Source organism: Ambystoma mexicanum, chromosome 2p (genome assembly GCF_040938575.1).
Source record: "Ambystoma mexicanum isolate Mex_15411 chromosome 2p, UKY_AmexF1_1, whole genome shotgun sequence".
Lineage (NCBI taxonomy): Eukaryota > Metazoa > Chordata > Amphibia > Caudata > Ambystomatidae > Ambystoma > Ambystoma mexicanum.
In genome coordinates this window covers 2,580,985-2,600,394 of record NC_090923.1, presented here as the reverse complement: position 1 = coordinate 2,600,394, position 19,410 = coordinate 2,580,985, and the positions used below count along the sequence as shown (strand labels likewise).

The following is a 19,410-nucleotide window of genomic DNA, read 5'->3' as shown; positions in this document are numbered from 1 at the left end:
ATGTGCTGAACATAAAGTACAATAAATAAATAAGTGGGTTTGGTCAGCTCCATTGTGATCCTCCGTTCCCTCATCTCCATCATGGTCTCAATCTCCACTGTTATCCTCCTTTCTCTACTCTGCATCATGGTCTTCCTCTCCACTGTTATCCTCCTTTCTCTACTCGCCATCATGGTCTCCATCTCCACTGTTATCCTCCTTTCTCTACTAGCTATCATGGTCTCCATCTCCACTGTTATCCTCCTTTCTCTACTCTCCATCATGGTCTCAATCTCCACTGTTATCCTCCTTTCTCTACTCTGCATCATGGTCTCCATCTCCACTGTTATCCTCCTTTCTCTACTCGCCATCATGGTCTCCATCTCCACTGTTATCCTCCTTTCTCTACTCTCTATCATGGTCTCCATCTCCACTGTTATCCTCCTTTCTCTTCTCGCCATCATGGTCTCCATCTCCACTGTTATCCTCCTTTCTCTACTCGCCATCATGGTCTCCATCTCCACTGTTATCCTCCTTTCTCTACTCTGCATCATGGTCTCCATCTCCACTGTTATCCTCCTTCTCTACTCGCCATCATGGTCTCCATCTCCACTGTTATCCTCCTTTCTCTACTCTCTATCATGGTCTCCATCTCCACTGTTATCCTCCTTTCTCTTCTCGCCATCATGGTCTCCATCTCCACTGTTATCCTCCTTTCTCTACTCTCTATCATGGTCTCCATCTCCACTGTTATCCTCCTTTCTCTTCTCGCCATCATGGTCTCCATCTCCACTGTTATCCTCCTTTCTCTACTCGCCATCATGGTCTCCATCTCCACTGTTATCCTCCTTTCTCTACTCTGCATCATGGTCTCCATCTCCACTGTTATCCTCCTTTCTCTACTCGCCATCATGGTCTCCATCTCCACTGTTATCCTCCTTTCTCTACTCTCTATCATGGTCTCCATCTCCACTGTTATCCTCCTTTCTCTTCTCGCCATCATGGTCTCCATCTCCACTGTTATCCTCCTTTCTCTACTCGCCATCATGGTCTCCATCTCCACTGTTATCCTCCTTTCTCTACTCGCCATCATGGTCTCCATCTCCACTGTTATCCTCCTTTCTCTACTCTGCATCATGGTCTCCATCTCCACTGTTATCCTCCTTTCTCTTCTCGCCATCATGGTCTCCATCTCCACTGTTATCCTCCTTTCTCTACTCTCTATCATGGTCTCCATCTCCACTGTTATCCTCCTTTCTCTTCTCGCCATCATGGTCTCCATCTCCACTGTTATCCTTCTTTCTCTACTCGCCATCATGGTCTCCATCTCCACTGTTATCCTCCTTTCTCTACTCTGCATCATGGTCTCCATCTCCACTGTTATCCTCCTTTCTCTACTCGCCATCATGGTCTCCATCTCCACTGTTATCCTCCTTTCTCTACTCTCTATCATGGTCTCCATCTCCACTGTTATCCTCCTTTCTCTTCTCGCCATCATGGTCTCCATCTCCACTGTTATCCTCCTTTCTCTACTCGCCATCATGGTCTTCCTCTCCACTGTTATCCTCCTTTCTCTACTCTCCATCATGGTCTCCATCTCCACTGTTATCAACCCTTCATTAGGTTTCATTCCCTCCCAGAATGCAGCTTTCCTCAGTATTCACTACAGTGGTTATTTCACCTCTGGTCAATTAGGGTCGTTTTCAGACAGCTGACACTATACCACATTCCTGCCAGGGTTCTGTCCAGAGATAAGCCTGTACGCCATATTCCTGCCAGGGTTCTGTCCGCAGATAAGCCTGTATACCACATTCCTGCCAGGGTTCTGTCCGTAGATAAGCCTGTATGCCACATTCCTGCCCTGCCAGGGTACTGTCCGCAGATATGCCTGTAGACCACATTCCTGCCAGGGTTCTGTCCGTAAATAAGCCTGTATACCACATTGGGTTCTGTCCATAGATAATCCTGTAGACCACATTCCTGCCAGGGTTCTGTCCGTAGATAAACCTGTAGACCACATTCCTGCCAGGGTTCTGTCCGCAGATAAGCCTGTAGACCACATTCCTGCCAGGGTTTTGTCCGCAGATAAACCTATATGCCACGCAGATAAGCCTGTAGGAACGCATTTACTGTCTGACCTCCTCTGGCATGACTCAGGGACCACTCGTTAGGTCTCCCCTACAGAACAAGGCCTACCTGACTCAGGCCTACAGAACAAGGCCTACCTGACTCAAGCCTACAGAAGAAAGCCTACCTGACTCAAGCCTACAGAACAAGGCCTACCTGACTCAGGCCTACAGAACAAGGCCTACCTGACTCAGGCCTACAGAACAAGGCCTACCTGACTCAGGCCTACAGAACAAGGCCTACCTGACTCAGGCCTACCTGACTCAAGCCTACAGAACAAGGCCTACCTGACTCAGGCCTACAGAAGAAAGCCTACCTGACTCAGGCCTACAGAACAAGGCCTACCTGACTCAGGCCTACAGAACAAGGCCTACCTGACTCAGGCCTACAGAACAAGGCCTACCTGACTCAGACCTACAGAACAAGGCCTACCTGACTCAAGCCTACAGAAGAAAGCCTACCTGACTCAAGCCTACAGAACAAGGCCTACCTGACTCAGGCCTACAGAACAAGGCCTACCTGACTCAGGCCTACAGAACAAGGCCTACCTGACTAAGGCCTACAGAACAAGGCCTACCTGACTCAGGCCTACAGAACAAGGCCTACCTGACTCAGGCCTACAGAACAAACCGAACAAGGCCTACCTGACTCAGGCCTACAGAACAAGGCCTACCTGACTCAGGCCTACAGAACAAACCGAACAAGGCCTACCTGACTCAGGCCTACAGAACAAGGCCTACCTGACTCAGGCCTACAGAACAAGGCCTACCTGACACAGGCCTACAGAACAAGGCCTACTTGACTCAGGCCTACAGAACAAACCGAACAAGGCCTACCTGACTCAGGCCTACAGAACAAGGCCTACCTAACTCAGGCCTACAGAACAATGCCTACCTGACTCAGGCCTACAGAACAATGCCTAAATGACTCAGGCCTCCAGAACAAGGCCTACCTGACTCAGGCCTACAGAACAAGGCCTACCTGACACAGGCCTACAGAACAAGGCCTACTTGACTCAGGCCTACAGAACAATGCCTACCTGACTCAGGCCTACAGAACAAGGCCTAACTGACTCAGGCCTACAGAACAAGGCCTACCTGACTCAGGCCTACAGAACAATGCCTACCTAACTCAGGCCTACAGAACAAACCGAACAAGGCCTACCTGACTCAGGCCTACAGAACAAGGCCTACATGACTCAGGCCTACAGAACAAACCGAACAAGGCGTACCTGCCTCAGGCCTACAGAACAAGGCCTACCTGACTCAGGCCTACAGAACAATGCCTACCTGACTCAGGCCTACAGAACAAGGCCTACCTGACTCAGGCCTACAGAACAAGGCCTACCTGACTCAGGCCTACAGAACAATGCCTACCTGACTCAGGCCTACAGAACAAACCGAACAAGGCCTACCTGACTCAGGCCTACAGAACAAACCGAACAAGGCCTACCTGACTCAGGCCTACAGAACAAGGCCTACCTGACTCAGGCCTACAGAACAAACCGAACAAGGCCTACCTGACTCAGGCCTACAGAACAAGGCCTACCTGACTCAGGCCTACAGAACAAACCGAACAAGGCCTACCTGACTCAGGCCTACAGAAGAAGGCCTACCTGACTCAGGCCTACAGAACAATGCCTACCTGACTCAGGCCTACAGAACAAGGCCTACCTGACTCAGGCCTACAGAACAATGCCTACCTGATTCAGGCCTACAGAACAATGCCTACCTGACTCAGGCCTACAGAACAAACCGAACAAGGCCTACCTGACTCAGGCCTACAGAACAAGGCCTACCTGACTCAGGCCTACAGAACAAACCGAACAAGGCCTACCTGACTCAGGCCTACAGAACATGGCCTACCTGACTCAGGCCTACAACAAACCGAACAAGGCCTACCTGACTCAATCCTACAGAACAATGCCTACCTGACTCAGGCCTACAGAACAAGGCCTACCTGACTAAGGCCTACAGAACAAGGCCTACCTGACTCAGGCCTACAGAACAATGCCTACCTGACTCAGGCCTACAGAACAAGGCCTACCTGTCTCAGGCCTACAGAACAAACCGAACAAGGCCTACCTGACTCAGGCCTACAGAACAAGGCCTACCTGACTCAGGCCTACAGAACAGGGCCTACCTGACTCAGGCCTACAGAACAAGGCCTACCTGACTCAGGCCTACAGAACAAGGCCTACCTGACTCAGGCCTACAGAACAAGGCCTACCTGACTCAGGCCTACAGAACAGGGCCTACCTGACTCAGGCCTACAGAACAAGGCCTACCTGACTCAGGCCTACAGAACAATGCCTACCTGACTCAGGCCTACAGAACAGGGCCTACCTGACTCAGGCCTACAGAACAAGGCCTACCTGACTCAGGCCTACAGAACAGGGCCTACCTGACTCAGGCCTACAGAACAAGGCCTACCTGACTCAGGCCTACAGAACAATGCCTACCTGACTCAGGCCTACAGAACAAGGCCTACCTGACTCAGGCCTACAGAACAGGGCCTACCTGACTCAGGCCTACAGAACAAGGCCTACCTGACTCAGGCCTACAGAACAAGGCCTACCTGACTCAGGCCTACAGAACAAGGCCTACCTGACATCCGGTGTTCGACTGCCATCACTCCCTCTGTCAAGATCACCCTGGTGATGTGAATGGCTGCCTGCCTCAGGTCACGAGGGGGAGCAGGTGTTGAGCCATGTGTGCCAGTGGCTGCATGTGGCTCCTCGGGGAGCACCACATGGGCCGGCTGTGGTGTGGTGGTTGCAGGGATACAGAACAGGGCCTACCTGACTCAGGCCTACAGAACAAGGCCTACCTGACTCAGGCCTACAGAACAATGCCTACCTAACTCAGGCCTACAGAACAAGGCCTACCTGACTCAGGCCTACAGAACAAGGCCTACCTGACTCAGGCCTACAGAACAAGGCCTACCTGACTCAGGCCTACAGAACAAGGCCTACTTGACTCAGGCCTACAGAACAATGCCTACCTGACTCAGGCCTACAGAACAAGGCCTAACTGACTCAGGCCTACAGAACAAGGCCTACCTGACTCAGGCCTACAGAACAATGCCTACCTAACTCAGGCCTACAGAACAAACCGAACAAGGCCTACCTGACTCAGGCCTACAGAACAAGGCCTACCTGACTCAGGCCTACAGAACAAACTGAACAAGGCGTACCTGCCTCAGGCCTACAGAACAAGGCCTACCTGACTCAGGCCTACAGAACAATGCCTACCTGACTCAGGCCTACAGAACAAGGCCTACCTGACTCAGGCCTACAGAACAAGGCCTACATGACTCAGGCCTACAGAACAATGCCTACCTGACTCAGGCCTACAGAACAAACCGAACAAGGCCTACCTGACTCAGGCCTACAGAACAAACCGAACAAGGCCTACCTGACTCAGGCCTACAGAACAAGGCCTACCTGACTCAGGCCTACAGAACAAACCGAACAAGGCCTACCTGACTCAGGCCTACAGAACAAGGCCTACCTGACTCAGGCCTACAGAACAAACCGAACAAGGCCTACCTGACTCAGGCCTACAGAAGAAGGCCTACCTGACTCAGGCCTACAGAACAATGCCTACCTGACTCAGGCCTACAGAACAAGGCCTACCTGACTCAGGCCTACAGAACAATGCCTACCTGATTCAGGCCTACAGAACAATGCCTACCTGACTCAGGCCTACAGAACAAACCGAACAAGGCCTACCTGACTCAGGCCTACAGAACAAGGCCTACCTGACTCAGGCCTACAGAACAAACCGAACAAGGCCTACCTGACTCAGGCCTACAGAACATGGCCTACCTGACTCAGGCCTACAACAAACCGAACAAGGCCTACCTGACTCAATCCTACAGAACAATGCCTACCTGACTCAGGCCTACAGAACAAGGCCTACCTGACTAAGGCCTACAGAACAAGGCCTACCTGACTCAGGCCTACAGAACAATGCCTACCTGACTCAGGCCTACAGAACAAGGCCTACCTGTCTCAGGCCTACAGAACAAACCGAACAAGGCCTACCTGACTCAGGCCTACAGAACAAGGCCTACCTGACTCAGGCCTACAGAACAAGGCCTACCTGACTCAGGCCTACAGAACAGGGCCTACCTGACTCAGGCCTACAGAACAAGGCCTACCTGACTCAGGCCTACAGAACAAGGCCTACCTGACTCAGGCCTACAGAACAGGGCCTACCTGACTCAGGCCTACAGAACAGGGCCTACCTGACTCAGGCCTACAGAACAAGGCCTACCTGACTCAGGCCTACAGAACAATGCCTACCTGACTCAGGCCTACAGAACAGGGCCTACCTGACTCAGGCCTACAGAACAAGGCCTACCTGACTCAGGCCTACAGAACAAGGCCTACCTGACTCAGGCCTACAGAACAAGGCCTACCTGACACAGGCCTACAGAACAAGGCCTACCTGACTCAGGCCTACAGAACAAGGCCTACCTGACTCAGGCCTACAGAACAGGGCCTACCTGACTCAGGCCTACAGAACAGGGCCTACCTGACTCAGGCCTACAGAACGAGGCCTAACTGACTCAGGCCTACAGAACAAGGCCTACCTGACTCAGGCCTACAGAACAGGGCCTACCTGACTCAGGCCTACAGAACAAGGCCTACCTGACTCAGGCCTACAGAACAGGGCCTACCTGACTCAGGCCTACAGAACAAGGCCTACCTGACTCAGGCCTACAGAACAAACCGAACAAGGCCTACCTGACCCAGGCCTACAGAACAAGGCCTACCTGACTCAGGCCTACAGAACAAGGCCTACCTGACTCAGGCCTACAGAACAAGGCCTACCTGACTCAGGCCTACAGAACAAGGCCTACCTGACTCAGGCCTACAGAACAAGGCCTACCTGACTCAGGCCTACAGAACAGGGCCTACCTGACTCAGGCCTACAGAACAGGGCCTACCTGACTCAGGCCTACAGAACAAGGCCTACCTGACTCAGGCCTACAGAACAATGCCTACCTGACTCAGGCCTACAGAACAGGGCCTACCTGACTCAGGCCTACAGAACAAGGCCTACCTGACTCAGGCCTACAGAACAGGGCCTACCTGACTCAGGCCTACAGAACAAGGCCTACCTGACTCAGGCCTACAGAACAAGGCCTACCTGACTCAGGCCTACAGAACAAGGCCTACCTGCCTCAGGCCTACAGAACAAGGCCTACCTGACTCAGGCCTACAGAACAAGGCCTACCTGACTCAGGCCTACAGAACAAGGCCTACCTGACTCAGGCCTACAGAACAAGGCCTACCTGACATCCGGTGTTCGACTGCCATCACTCCCTCTGTCAAGATCACCCTGGTGATGTGAATGGCTGCCTGCCTCAGGTCACGAGGGGGAGCAGGTGTTGAGCCATGTGTGCCAGTGGCTGCATGTGGCTCCTCGGGGAGCACCACATGGGCCGGCTGTGGTGTGGTGGTTGCAGGGATACAGAACAGGGCCTACCTGACTCAGGCCTACAGAACAAGGCCTACCTGACTCAGGCCTACAGAACAATGCCTACCTAACTCAGGCCTACAGAACAAGGCCTACCTGACTCAGGCCTACAGAACAAGGCCTACCTGACTCAGGCCTACAGAACAAGGCCTACCTGACTCAGGCCTACAGAACAAGGCCTACTTGACTCAGGCCTACAGAACAATGCCTACCTGACTCAGGCCTACAGAACAAGGCCTAACTGACTCAGGCCTACAGAACAAGGCCTACCTGACTCAGGCCTACAGAACAATGCCTACCTAACTCAGGCCTACAGAACAAACCGAACAAGGCCTACCTGACTCAGGCCTACAGAACAAGGCCTACCTGACTCAGGCCTACAGAACAAACTGAACAAGGCGTACCTGCCTCAGGCCTACAGAACAAGGCCTACCTGACTCAGGCCTACAGAACAATGCCTACCTGACTCAGGCCTACAGAACAAGGCCTACCTGACTCAGGCCTACAGAACAAGGCCTACATGACTCAGGCCTACAGAACAATGCCTACCTGACTCAGGCCTACAGAACAAACCGAACAAGGCCTACCTGACTCAGGCCTACAGAACAAACCGAACAAGGCCTACCTGACTCAGGCCTACAGAACAAGGCCTACCTGACTCAGGCCTACAGAACAAACCGAACAAGGCCTACCTGACTCAGGCCTACAGAACAAGGCCTACCTGACTCAGGCCTACAGAACAAACCGAACAAGGCCTACCTGACTCAGGCCTACAGAAGAAGGCCTACCTGACTCAGGCCTACAGAACAATGCCTACCTGACTCAGGCCTACAGAACAAGGCCTACCTGACTCAGGCCTACAGAACAATGCCTACCTGATTCAGGCCTACAGAACAATGCCTACCTGACTCAGGCCTACAGAACAAACCGAACAAGGCCTACCTGACTCAGGCCTACAGAACAAGGCCTACCTGACTCAGGCCTACAGAACAAACCGAACAAGGCCTACCTGACTCAGGCCTACAGAACATGGCCTACCTGACTCAGGCCTACAACAAACCGAACAAGGCCTACCTGACTCAATCCTACAGAACAATGCCTACCTGACTCAGGCCTACAGAACAAGGCCTACCTGACTAAGGCCTACAGAACAAGGCCTACCTGACTCAGGCCTACAGAACAATGCCTACCTGACTCAGGCCTACAGAACAAGGCCTACCTGTCTCAGGCCTACAGAACAAACCGAACAAGGCCTACCTGACTCAGGCCTACAGAACAAGGCCTACCTGACTCAGGCCTACAGAACAAGGCCTACCTGACTCAGGCCTACAGAACAGGGCCTACCTGACTCAGGCCTACAGAACAAGGCCTACCTGACTCAGGCCTACAGAACAAGGCCTACCTGACTCAGGCCTACAGAACAGGGCCTACCTGACTCAGGCCTACAGAACAGGGCCTACCTGACTCAGGCCTACAGAACAAGGCCTACCTGACTCAGGCCTACAGAACAATGCCTACCTGACTCAGGCCTACAGAACAGGGCCTACCTGACTCAGGCCTACAGAACAAGGCCTACCTGACTCAGGCCTACAGAACAAGGCCTACCTGACTCAGGCCTACAGAACAAGGCCTACCTGACACAGGCCTACAGAACAAGGCCTACCTGACTCAGGCCTACAGAACAAGGCCTACCTGACTCAGGCCTACAGAACAGGGCCTACCTGACTCAGGCCTACAGAACAGGGCCTACCTGACTCAGGCCTACAGAACGAGGCCTAACTGACTCAGGCCTACAGAACAAGGCCTACCTGACTCAGGCCTACAGAACAGGGCCTACCTGACTCAGGCCTACAGAACAAGGCCTACCTGACTCAGGCCTACAGAACAGGGCCTACCTGACTCAGGCCTACAGAACAAGGCCTACCTGACTCAGGCCTACAGAACAAACCGAACAAGGCCTACCTGACCCAGGCCTACAGAACAAGGCCTACCTGACTCAGGCCTACAGAACAAGGCCTACCTGACTCAGGCCTACAGAACAAGGCCTACCTGACTCAGGCCTACAGAACGAGGCCTACCTGACTCAGGCCTACAGAACAAACCGAACAAGGCCTACCTGACTCAGGCCTACAGAACAAGGCCTACCTGACTCAGGCCTACAGAACAAGGCCTACCTGACTCAGGCCTACAGAACGAGGCCTACCTGACTCAGGCCTACAGAACAAACCGAACAAGGCCTACCTGACCCAGGCCTACAGAACAAGGCCTACCTGACTCAGGCCTACAGAACAAGGCCTACCTGACTCAGGCCTACAGAACGAGGCCTACCTGACTCAGGCCTACAGAACAAACGGAACAAGGCCTACCTGACCCAGGCCTACAGAACAAGGCCTACCTGACTCAGGCCTACAGAACAAGGCCTACCTGACTCAGGCCTACAGAACAAGGCCTACCTGACTCAGGCCTACAGAACAAACCGAACAAGGCCTACCTGACCCAGGCCTACAGAACAAGGCCTACCTGACTCAGGCCTACAGAACAAGGCCTACCTGACTCAGGCCTACAGAACAAGGCCTACCTGACTCAGGCCTACAGAACAAACCGAACAAGGCCTACCTGACCCAGGCCTACAGAACAAGGCCTACCTGACTCAGGCCTACAGAACAAGGCCTACCTGACTCAGGCCTACAGAACAAGGCCTACCTGACTCAGGCCTACAGAAGAAAGCCTACCAGACTCAGGCCTACAGAACAAGGCCTACCTGACTCAGGCCTACAGAACAAGGCCTACCTGACTCAGGCCTACAGAAGAAGGCCTACCTGACTCAGGCCTACAGAACAAGGCCTACCTGACTCAGGCCTACAGAACAAGGCCTACCTGACTCAGGCCTACAGAAGAAAGCCTACCTGACTCAGGCCTACAGAACAAGGCCTACCTGACTCAGGCCTACAGAACAAGGCCTACCTGACTCAGGCCTACAGAACAAGGCCTACTTGACTCAGGCCTACAGAACAAGGCCTACCTGACTCAGGCCTACAGAAGAAAGCCTACCTGACTCAGGCCTACAGAACAAGGCCTACCTGACTCAGGCCTACAGAACAAGGCCTACCTGCCTCAGGCCTACAGAACAAGGCCTACCTGACTCAGGCCTACAGAACAAGGCCTACCTGACTCAAGCCTACAGAAGAAAGCCTACCTGACTCAAGCCTACAGAACAAGGCCTACCTGACTCAGGCCTACAGAACAAGGCCTACCTGACTCAGGCCTACAGAACAAGGCCTACCTGACTCAGGCCTACAGAACAAGGCCTACCTGACTCAGGCCTACAGAACAAGGCCTACCTGACTCAAGCCTACAGAAGAAAGCCTACCTGACTCAGGCCTACAGAACAAGGCCTACCTGACTCAGGCCTACAGAACAAGGCCTACCTGACTCAGGCCTACAGAACAAGGCCTACCTGACTCAAGCCTACAGAAGAAAGCCTACCTGACTCAAGCCTACAGAACAAGGCCTACCTGACTCAGGCCTACAGAACAAGGCCTACCTGACTCAGGCCTACAGAACAAGGCCTACCTGACTCAGGCCTACCTGACTCAAGCCTACAGAACAAGGCCTACCTGACTCAGGCCTACAGAAGAAAGCCTACCTGACTCAGGCCTACAGAACAAGGCCTACCTGACTCAGGCCTACAGAACAAGGCCTACCTGACTCAGGCCTACAGAACAAGGCCTACCTGACTCAGGCCTACAGAACAAGGCCTACCTGACTCAAGCCTACAGAAGAAAGCCTACCTGACTCAGGCCTACAGAACAAGGCCTACCTGACTCAGGCCTACAGAACAAGGCCTACCTGACTCAGGCCTACAGAACAAGGCCTACCTGACTCAGGCCTACAGAACAAGGCCTACCTGACTCAAGCCAACAGAAGAAAGCCTACCTGACTCAAGCCTACAGAACAAGGCCTACCTGACTCAGGCCTACAGAACAAGGCCTACCTGACTCAGGCCTACAGAACAAGGCCTACCTGACTCAGGCCTACAGAACAAGGCCTACCTGACTCAGGCCTACAGAACAAGGCCTACCTGACTCAAGCCTACAGAAGAAAGCCTACCTGACTCAAGCCTACAGAACAAGGCCTACCTGACTCAGGCCTACAGAACAAGGCCTACCTGACTCAGGCCTACAGAACAAGGCCTACCTGACTCAGGCCTACAGAACAAGGCCTACCTGACTCAAGCCTACAGAAGAAAGCCTACCTGACTCAAGCCTACAGAACAAGGCCTACCTGACTCAGGCCTACAGAACAAGGCCTACCTGACTCAGGCCTACAGAACAAGGCCTACCTGACTCAGGCCTACCTGACTCAAGCCTACAGAACAAGGCCTACCTGACTCAGGCCTACAGAACAAGGCCTACCTGACTCAGGCCTACAGAACAAGGCCTACCTGACTCAGGCCTACAGAACAAGGCCTACCTGACTAAGGCCTACAGAACAAGGCCTACCTGACTCAGGCCTACAGAACAAGGCCTACCTGACTCAGGCCTATAGAACAAGGCCTACCTGACTCAGGCCTACAGAACAAGGCCTACCTGACTCAGGCCTACAGAACAAGGCCTACCTGACTCAGACCTACAGAACAAGGCCTACCTGACTCAAGCCTACAGAAGAAAGCCTACCTGACTCAGGCCTACAGAACAAGGCCTACCTGACTCAGGCCTACAAAACAAGGCCTACCTGACTCAGGCCTACAGAACAAGGCCTACCTGACTCAGGCCTACAGAACAAGGCCTACCTAACTAAGGCCTACAGAACAAGGCCTACCTGACTCAGGCCTACAGAACAAGGCCTACCTGACTCAGGCCTACAGAACAAGGCCTACCTGACTCAGGCCTACAGAACAAGGCCTACCTGACTCAGGCCTACAGAACAATGCCTACCTGACTCAGGCCTACAGAACAAGGCCTACCTGACTCAGACCTACAGAACAAGGCCTACCTGACTCAAGCCTACAGAAGAAAGCCTACCTGACTCAAGCCTACAGAACAAGGCCTACCTGACTCAGGCCTACAGAACAAGGCCTACCTGACTCAGGCCTACAGAACAATGCCTACCTGACTCAGGCCTACAGAACAAGGCCTACCTGACTCATACCTACAGAACAAGGCCTACCCGACTCAAGCCTACAGAAGAAAGCCTACCTGACTCAAGCCTATAGAACAAGGCCTACCCGACTCAGGCCTACAGAACAAGGCCTACCTGACTCAGGCCTACAGAACAAGGCCTACCTGACTAAGGCCTACAGAACAAGGCCTACCTGACTCAGGCCTACAGAACAAGGCCTACCTGACTCAGGCCTACAGAACAATGCCTACCTGACTCAGGCCTACAGAACAAGGCCTACCTGACTCAGACCTACAGAACAAGGCCTACCTGACTCAAGCCTACAGAAGAAAGCCTACCTGACTCAAGCCTACAGAACAAGGCCTACCTGACTCAGGCCTACAGAACAAGGCCTACCTGACTCAGGCCTACAGAACAAGGCCTACCTGACTAAGGCCTACAGAACAAGGCCTACCTGACTCAGGCCTACAGAACAAGGCCTACCTGACTCAGGCCTACAGAACAAACCGAACAAGGCCTACCTGACTCAGGCCTACAGAACAAGGCCTACCTGACTCAGGCCTACAGAACAAACCGAACAAGGCCTACCTGACTCAGGCCTACAGAACAAGGCCTACCTGACTCAGGCCTACAGAACAAGGCCTACCTGACTCAGGCCTACAGTACAAACCGAACAAGGCCTACCTGACTCAGGCCTACAGAACAAACCGAACAAGGCCTACCTGACTCAGGCCTACAGAACAAGGCCTACCTGACTCAGGCCTACAGAACAAACCGAAAAAGGCCTACCTGACTCAGGCCTACAGAACAAACTGAACAAGGCCTACCTGACTCAGGCCTACAGAACAAGGCCTACCTGACTCAGGCCTACAGAACAAACCGAACAAGGCCTACCTGACTCAGGCCTACAGAACAAGGCCTACCTGACTCAGGCCTACAGAACAAACCGAACAAGGCCTACCTGACTCAGGCCTACAGAACAAACCGAACAAGGCCTACCTGACTCAGGCCTACAGAACAAGGCCTACCTGACTCAGGCCTACAGAACAAACCGAACAAGGCCTACCTGACTCAGGCCTACAGAACAAACCGAACAAGGCCTACCTGACTCAGGCCTACAGAACAAGGCCTACCTGACTCAGGCCTACAGAACAAACCGAACAAGGCCTACCTGACTCAGGCCTACAGAACAAGGCCTACCTGACTCAGGCCTACAGAACAAACCGAACAAGGCCTACCTGACTCAGGCCTACAGAACAAGGCCTACCTGACTCAGGCCTACAGAACAAACCGAACAAGGCCTACCTGACTCAGGCCTACAGTACAAGGCCTACCTGACTCAGGCCTACAGTACAAGGCCTACCTGACTCAGGCCTACAGAACAAACCGAACAAGGCCTACTTGACTCAGGCCTACAGAACAAGGCCTACCTGACTCAGGCCTACAGAACAAACCGAACAAGGCCTACCTGACTCAGGCCTACAGAACAAGGCCTACCTGACTCAGGCCTACAGAACAAACCGAACAAGGCCTACCTGACTCAGGCCTACAGAACAAGGCCTACCTGACTCAGGCCTACAACAAACCGAACAAGGCCTACCTGACTCAGGCCTACAGAACAAGGCCTACCTGACTCAGGCCTACAGAACAAACCGAACAAGGCCTACCTGACTCAGGCCTACAGAACAAACCGAACAAGGCCTACCTGACTCAGGCCTACAGAACAAGGCCTACCTGACTCAGGCCTACAGAACAAACCAAACAAGGCCTACCTGACTCAGGCCTAGAGAACAAACCGAACAAGGCCTACCTGACTCAGGCCTACAGAACAAGGCCTACCTGACTCAGGCCTACAGAACAAACCGAACAAGGCCTACCTGACTCAGGCCTACAGAACAAGGCCTACCTGACTCAGGCCTACAGAACAAACCGAACAAGGCCTACCTGACTCAGGCCTACAGAACAAGGCCTACCTGACTCAGGCCTACAGAACAAACCGAACAAGGCCTACCTGACTCAGGCCTACAGAACAAGGCCTACCTGACTCAGGCCTACAACAAACCGAACAAGGCCTACCTGACTCAGGCCTACAGTACAAGGCCTACCTGACTCAGGCCTACAGTACAAGGCCTACCTGACTTAGGCCTACAGAACAAACCAAACAAGGCCTACCTGACTCAGGCCTACAGAACAAGGCCTACCTGACTCAGGCCTACAGAACAAACCGAACAAGGCCTACCTGACTCAGGCCTACAGAACAAGGCCTACCTGACTCAGGCCTACAGAACAAACCGAACAAGGCTTACCTGACTCAGGCCTACAGAACAAGGCCTACCTGACTCAGGCCTACAACAAACCGAACAAGGCCTACCTGACTCAGGCCTACAGAACAAGGCCTACCTGACTCAGGCCTACAGTACAAGGCCTACCTGACTCAGGCCTACAGTACAAGGCCTACCTGACTCAGGCCTACAGAACAAGGCCTACCTGACTCATTTCTACAGAACAAGGCCTACCTGACTCAGGCCTACAGAACAAGGCCTACCTGACTCAGGCCTACAGAACAAGGCCTACCTGACTCAGGCCTACAGAACAAACCGAACAAGGCCTACCTGACTCAGGCCTACAGAACAAGGCCTACCTGACTCAGGCCTACAACAAACCGAACAAGGCCTACCTGACTCAGGCCTACAGAACAAGGCCTACCTGACTCAGGCCTACAGAACAATGCCTACCTGACTCAGGCCTACAGAACAATGCCTACCTGACACAGGCCTACAGAACAAGGCCTACCTGACTCAGGCCTACAGAACAATGCCTACCTGACTCAGGCCTACAGAACAAACCGAACAAGGCCTACCTGACTCAGGCCTACAGAACAAGGCCTACCTGACTCAGGCCTACAGAACAAACCGAACAAGGCCTACCTGACTCAGGCCTACAGAACAAGGCCTACCTGACACAGGCCTACAGAACAAGGCCTACCTGACACAGGCCTACAGAACAAGGCCTACCTGACTCAGGCCTACAGAACAATGCCTACCTGACTCAGGCCTACAGAACAAACCGAACAAGGCCTACCTGACTCAGGCCTACAGAACAAGGCCTACCTGACTCAGGCCGACAGAACAAACCGAACAAGGCCTACCTGACTCAGGCCTACAGAACAAGGCCTACCTGACTCAGGCCTACAACAAACCGAACAAGGCCTACCTGACTCAGGCCTACAGAACAAGGCCTACCTGACTCAGGCCTACAGAACAATGCCTACCTGACTCAGGCCTACAGAACAATGCCTACCTGACACAGGCCTACAGAACAAGGCCTACCTGACTCAGGCCTACAGAACAATGCCTACCTGACTCAGGCCTACAGAACAAACCGAACAAGGCCTACCTGACTCAGGCCTACAGAACAAGGCCTACCTGACTCAGGCCTACAGAACAAACCGAACAAGGCCTACCTGACTCAGGCCTACAGAACAAGGCCTACCTGACTCAGGCCTACAACAAACCGAACAAGGCCTACCTGACTCAGGCCTACAGAACAAGGCCTACCTGACTCAGGCCTACAGAACAATGCCTACCTGACTCAGGCCTACAGAACAATGCCTACCTGACACAGGCCTACATAACAAGGCCTACCTGACTCAGGCCTACAGAACAATGCCTACCTGACTCAGGCCTACAGAACAAACCGAACAAGGCCTACCTGACTCAGGCCTACAGAACAAGGCCTACCTGACTCAGGCCTACAGAACAAACCGAACAAGGCCTACCTGACTCAGGCCTACAGAACAAGGCCTACCTGACACAGGCCTACAGAACAATGCCTACCTGACTCAGGCCTACAGAACAAACCGAACAAGGCCTACCTGACTCAGGCCTACAGAACAAGGCCTACCTGACTCAGGCCGACAGAACAAACCGAACAAGGCCTACCTGACACAGGCCTACAGAACAAGGCCTACCTGACTCAGGCCTACAGAACAAACCGAACAAGGCCTACCTGACTCAGGCCTACAGAACAAGGCCTACCTGACTCAGGCCGACAGAACAAACCGAACAAGGCCTACCTGACACAGGCCTACAGAACAAGGCCTACCTGACTCTGGCCTACAGAACAATGCCTACCTGACACAGGCCTACAGAACAAACCGAACAAGGCCTACCTGACTCAGGCCTACAGAACAAGGCCTACCTGATTCAGGCCGACAGAACAAACCGAACAAGGCCTACCTGACACAGGCCTACAGAACAAGGCCTACCTGACTCAGGCCTACAGAACAATGCCTACCTGACTCAGGCCTACAGAACAAACCGAACAAGGCCTACCTGACTCAGGCCTACAGAACAAGGCCTACCTGACTCAGGCCGACAGAACAAACCGAACAAGGCCTACCTGACTCAGGCCTACAGAACAAGGCCTACCTGACTCAGGCCTACAGAACAAACCGAACAAGGCCTACCTGACTCAGGCCTACAGAACAAGGCCTACCTGACTCAGGCCTACAGAACAAACCGAACAAGGCCTACCTGACTCAGGCCTACAGAACAAGGCCTACCTGACTCAGGCCTACAGAACAAGGCCTACCTGACTCAGGCCTACAGAACAAGGCCTACCTGACTCAAGCCTACAGAAGAAAGCCTACCTGACTCAAGCCTACAGAACAAGGCCTACCTGACTCAGGCCTACAGAACAAGGCCTACCTGACTCAGGCCTACAGAACAAGGCCTACCTGACTCAGGCCTACAGAACAAGGCCTACCTGACTCAGGCCTACCTGACTCAAGCCTACAGAACAAGGCCTACCTGACTCAGGCCTACAGAAGAAAGCCTACCTGACTCAGGCCTACAGAACAAGGCCTACCTGACTCAGGCCTACAGAACAAGGCCTACCTGACTCAGGCCTACAGAACAAGGCCTACCTGACTCAGGCCTACAGAACAAGGCCTACCTGACTCAGGCCTACCGAACAAGGCCTACCTGACTCAAGCCTACAGAAGAAAGCCTCCCTGACTCAGGCCTACAGAACAAGGCCTAACTGACTCAGGCCTACAGAACAAGGCCTACCTGACTCAGGCCTACAGAACAAGGCCTACCTGACTCAGGCCTACAGAACAAGGCCTACCTGACTCAGGCCTACAGAACAAGGCCTACCTGACTCAAGCCTACAGAAGAAAGCCTACCTGACTCAAGCCTACAGAACAAGGCCTACCTGACTCAGGCCTATAGAACAAGGCCTACCTGACTCAGGCCTACAGAACAAGGCCTACCTGACTCAGGCCTACAGAACAAGGCCTACCTGACTCAGGCCTACAGAACAAGGCCTACCTGACTCAGGCCTACAGAACAAGGCCTACCTGACTCAAGCCTACAGAAGAAGGCCTACCTGACTCAGGCCTACAGAACAAGGCCTACCTGACTCAGGCCTACAGAACAAGGCCTACCTGACTCAGGCCTACAGAACAAGGCCTACCTGACTCAGGCCTACAGAACAAGGCCTACCTGACTCAAGCCTACAGAAGAAAGCCTACCTGACTCAAGCCTACAGAACAAGGCCTACCTGACTCAGGCCTACAGAACAAGGCCTACCTGACTCAGGCCTACAGAACAAGGCCTACCTGACTCAGGCCTACAGAACAAGGCCTACCTGACTCAGGCCTACCTGACTTAAGCCTACAGAACAAGGCCTACCTGACTCAGGCCTACAGAACAAGGCCTACCTGACTCAGGCCTACAGAACAAGGCCTACCTGACTCAGGCCTACAGAACAAGGCCTACCTGACTCAGGCCTACAGAACAAGGCCTACCTGACTCAGGCCTACAGAACAAGGCCTACCTGACTCAGGCCTACAGAACAAGGCCTACCTGACTCAGGCCTACAGAACAAGGCCTACCTGACTCAGACCTACAGAACAAGGCCTACCTGACTCAAGCCTACAGAAGAAAGCCTACCTGACTCAAGCCTACAGAACAAGGCCTACCTGACTCAGGCCTACAGAACAAGGCCTACCTGACTCAGGCCTACAGAACAAGGCCTACCTAACTAAGGCCTACAGAACAAGGCCTACCTGACTCAGGCCTACAGAACAAGGCCTACCTGACTCAGGCCTACAGAACAAGGCCTACCTGACTCAGGCCTACAGAACAATGCCTACCTGACTCAGGCCTACAGAACAAGGCCTACCTGACTCAGACCTACAGAACAAGGCCTACCTGACTCAAGCCTACAGAAGAAAGCCTACCTGACTCAAGCCTACAGAACAAGGCCTACCTGACTCAGGCCTACAGAACAAGGCCTACCTGACTCAGGCCTACAGAACAAGGCCTACCTGACTCAGGCCTACAGAACAAGGCCTACCTGACTCAGACCTACAGAACAAGGCCTACCTGACTCAAGCCTACAGAACAAGGCCTACCTGACTCAGGCCTACCTGACTTAAGCCTACAGAACAAGGCCTACCTGACTCAGGCCTACAGAACAAGGCCTACCTGACTCAGGCCTACAGAACAAGGCCTACCTGACTCAGGCCTACAGAACAAGGCCTACCTGACTCAGGCCTACAGAACAAGGCCTACCTGACTCAGGCCTACAGAACAAGGCCTACCTGACTCAGGCCTACAGAACAAGGCCTACCTGACTCAGACCTACAGAACAAGGCCTACCTGACTCAAGCCTACAGAAGAAAGCC

The 19,410-nt window shown here is 53.3% G+C and overlaps 1 protein-coding gene across 1 annotated transcript; it reads right to left on the bottom strand.

Annotated features, from left to right (window-relative positions):
* Nucleotides 1-550: 550 nt before the first annotated feature.
* LOC138566115 (trichohyalin-like) lies at nt 551-1,609 on the bottom strand. Its single transcript, XM_069643112.1, has one exon. It carries the CDS (start codon nt 1,607-1,609, stop codon nt 551-553), a length of 1,059 nt encoding a protein of 352 aa, XP_069499213.1.
* Nucleotides 1,610-19,410: the final 17,801 nt, after the last annotated feature.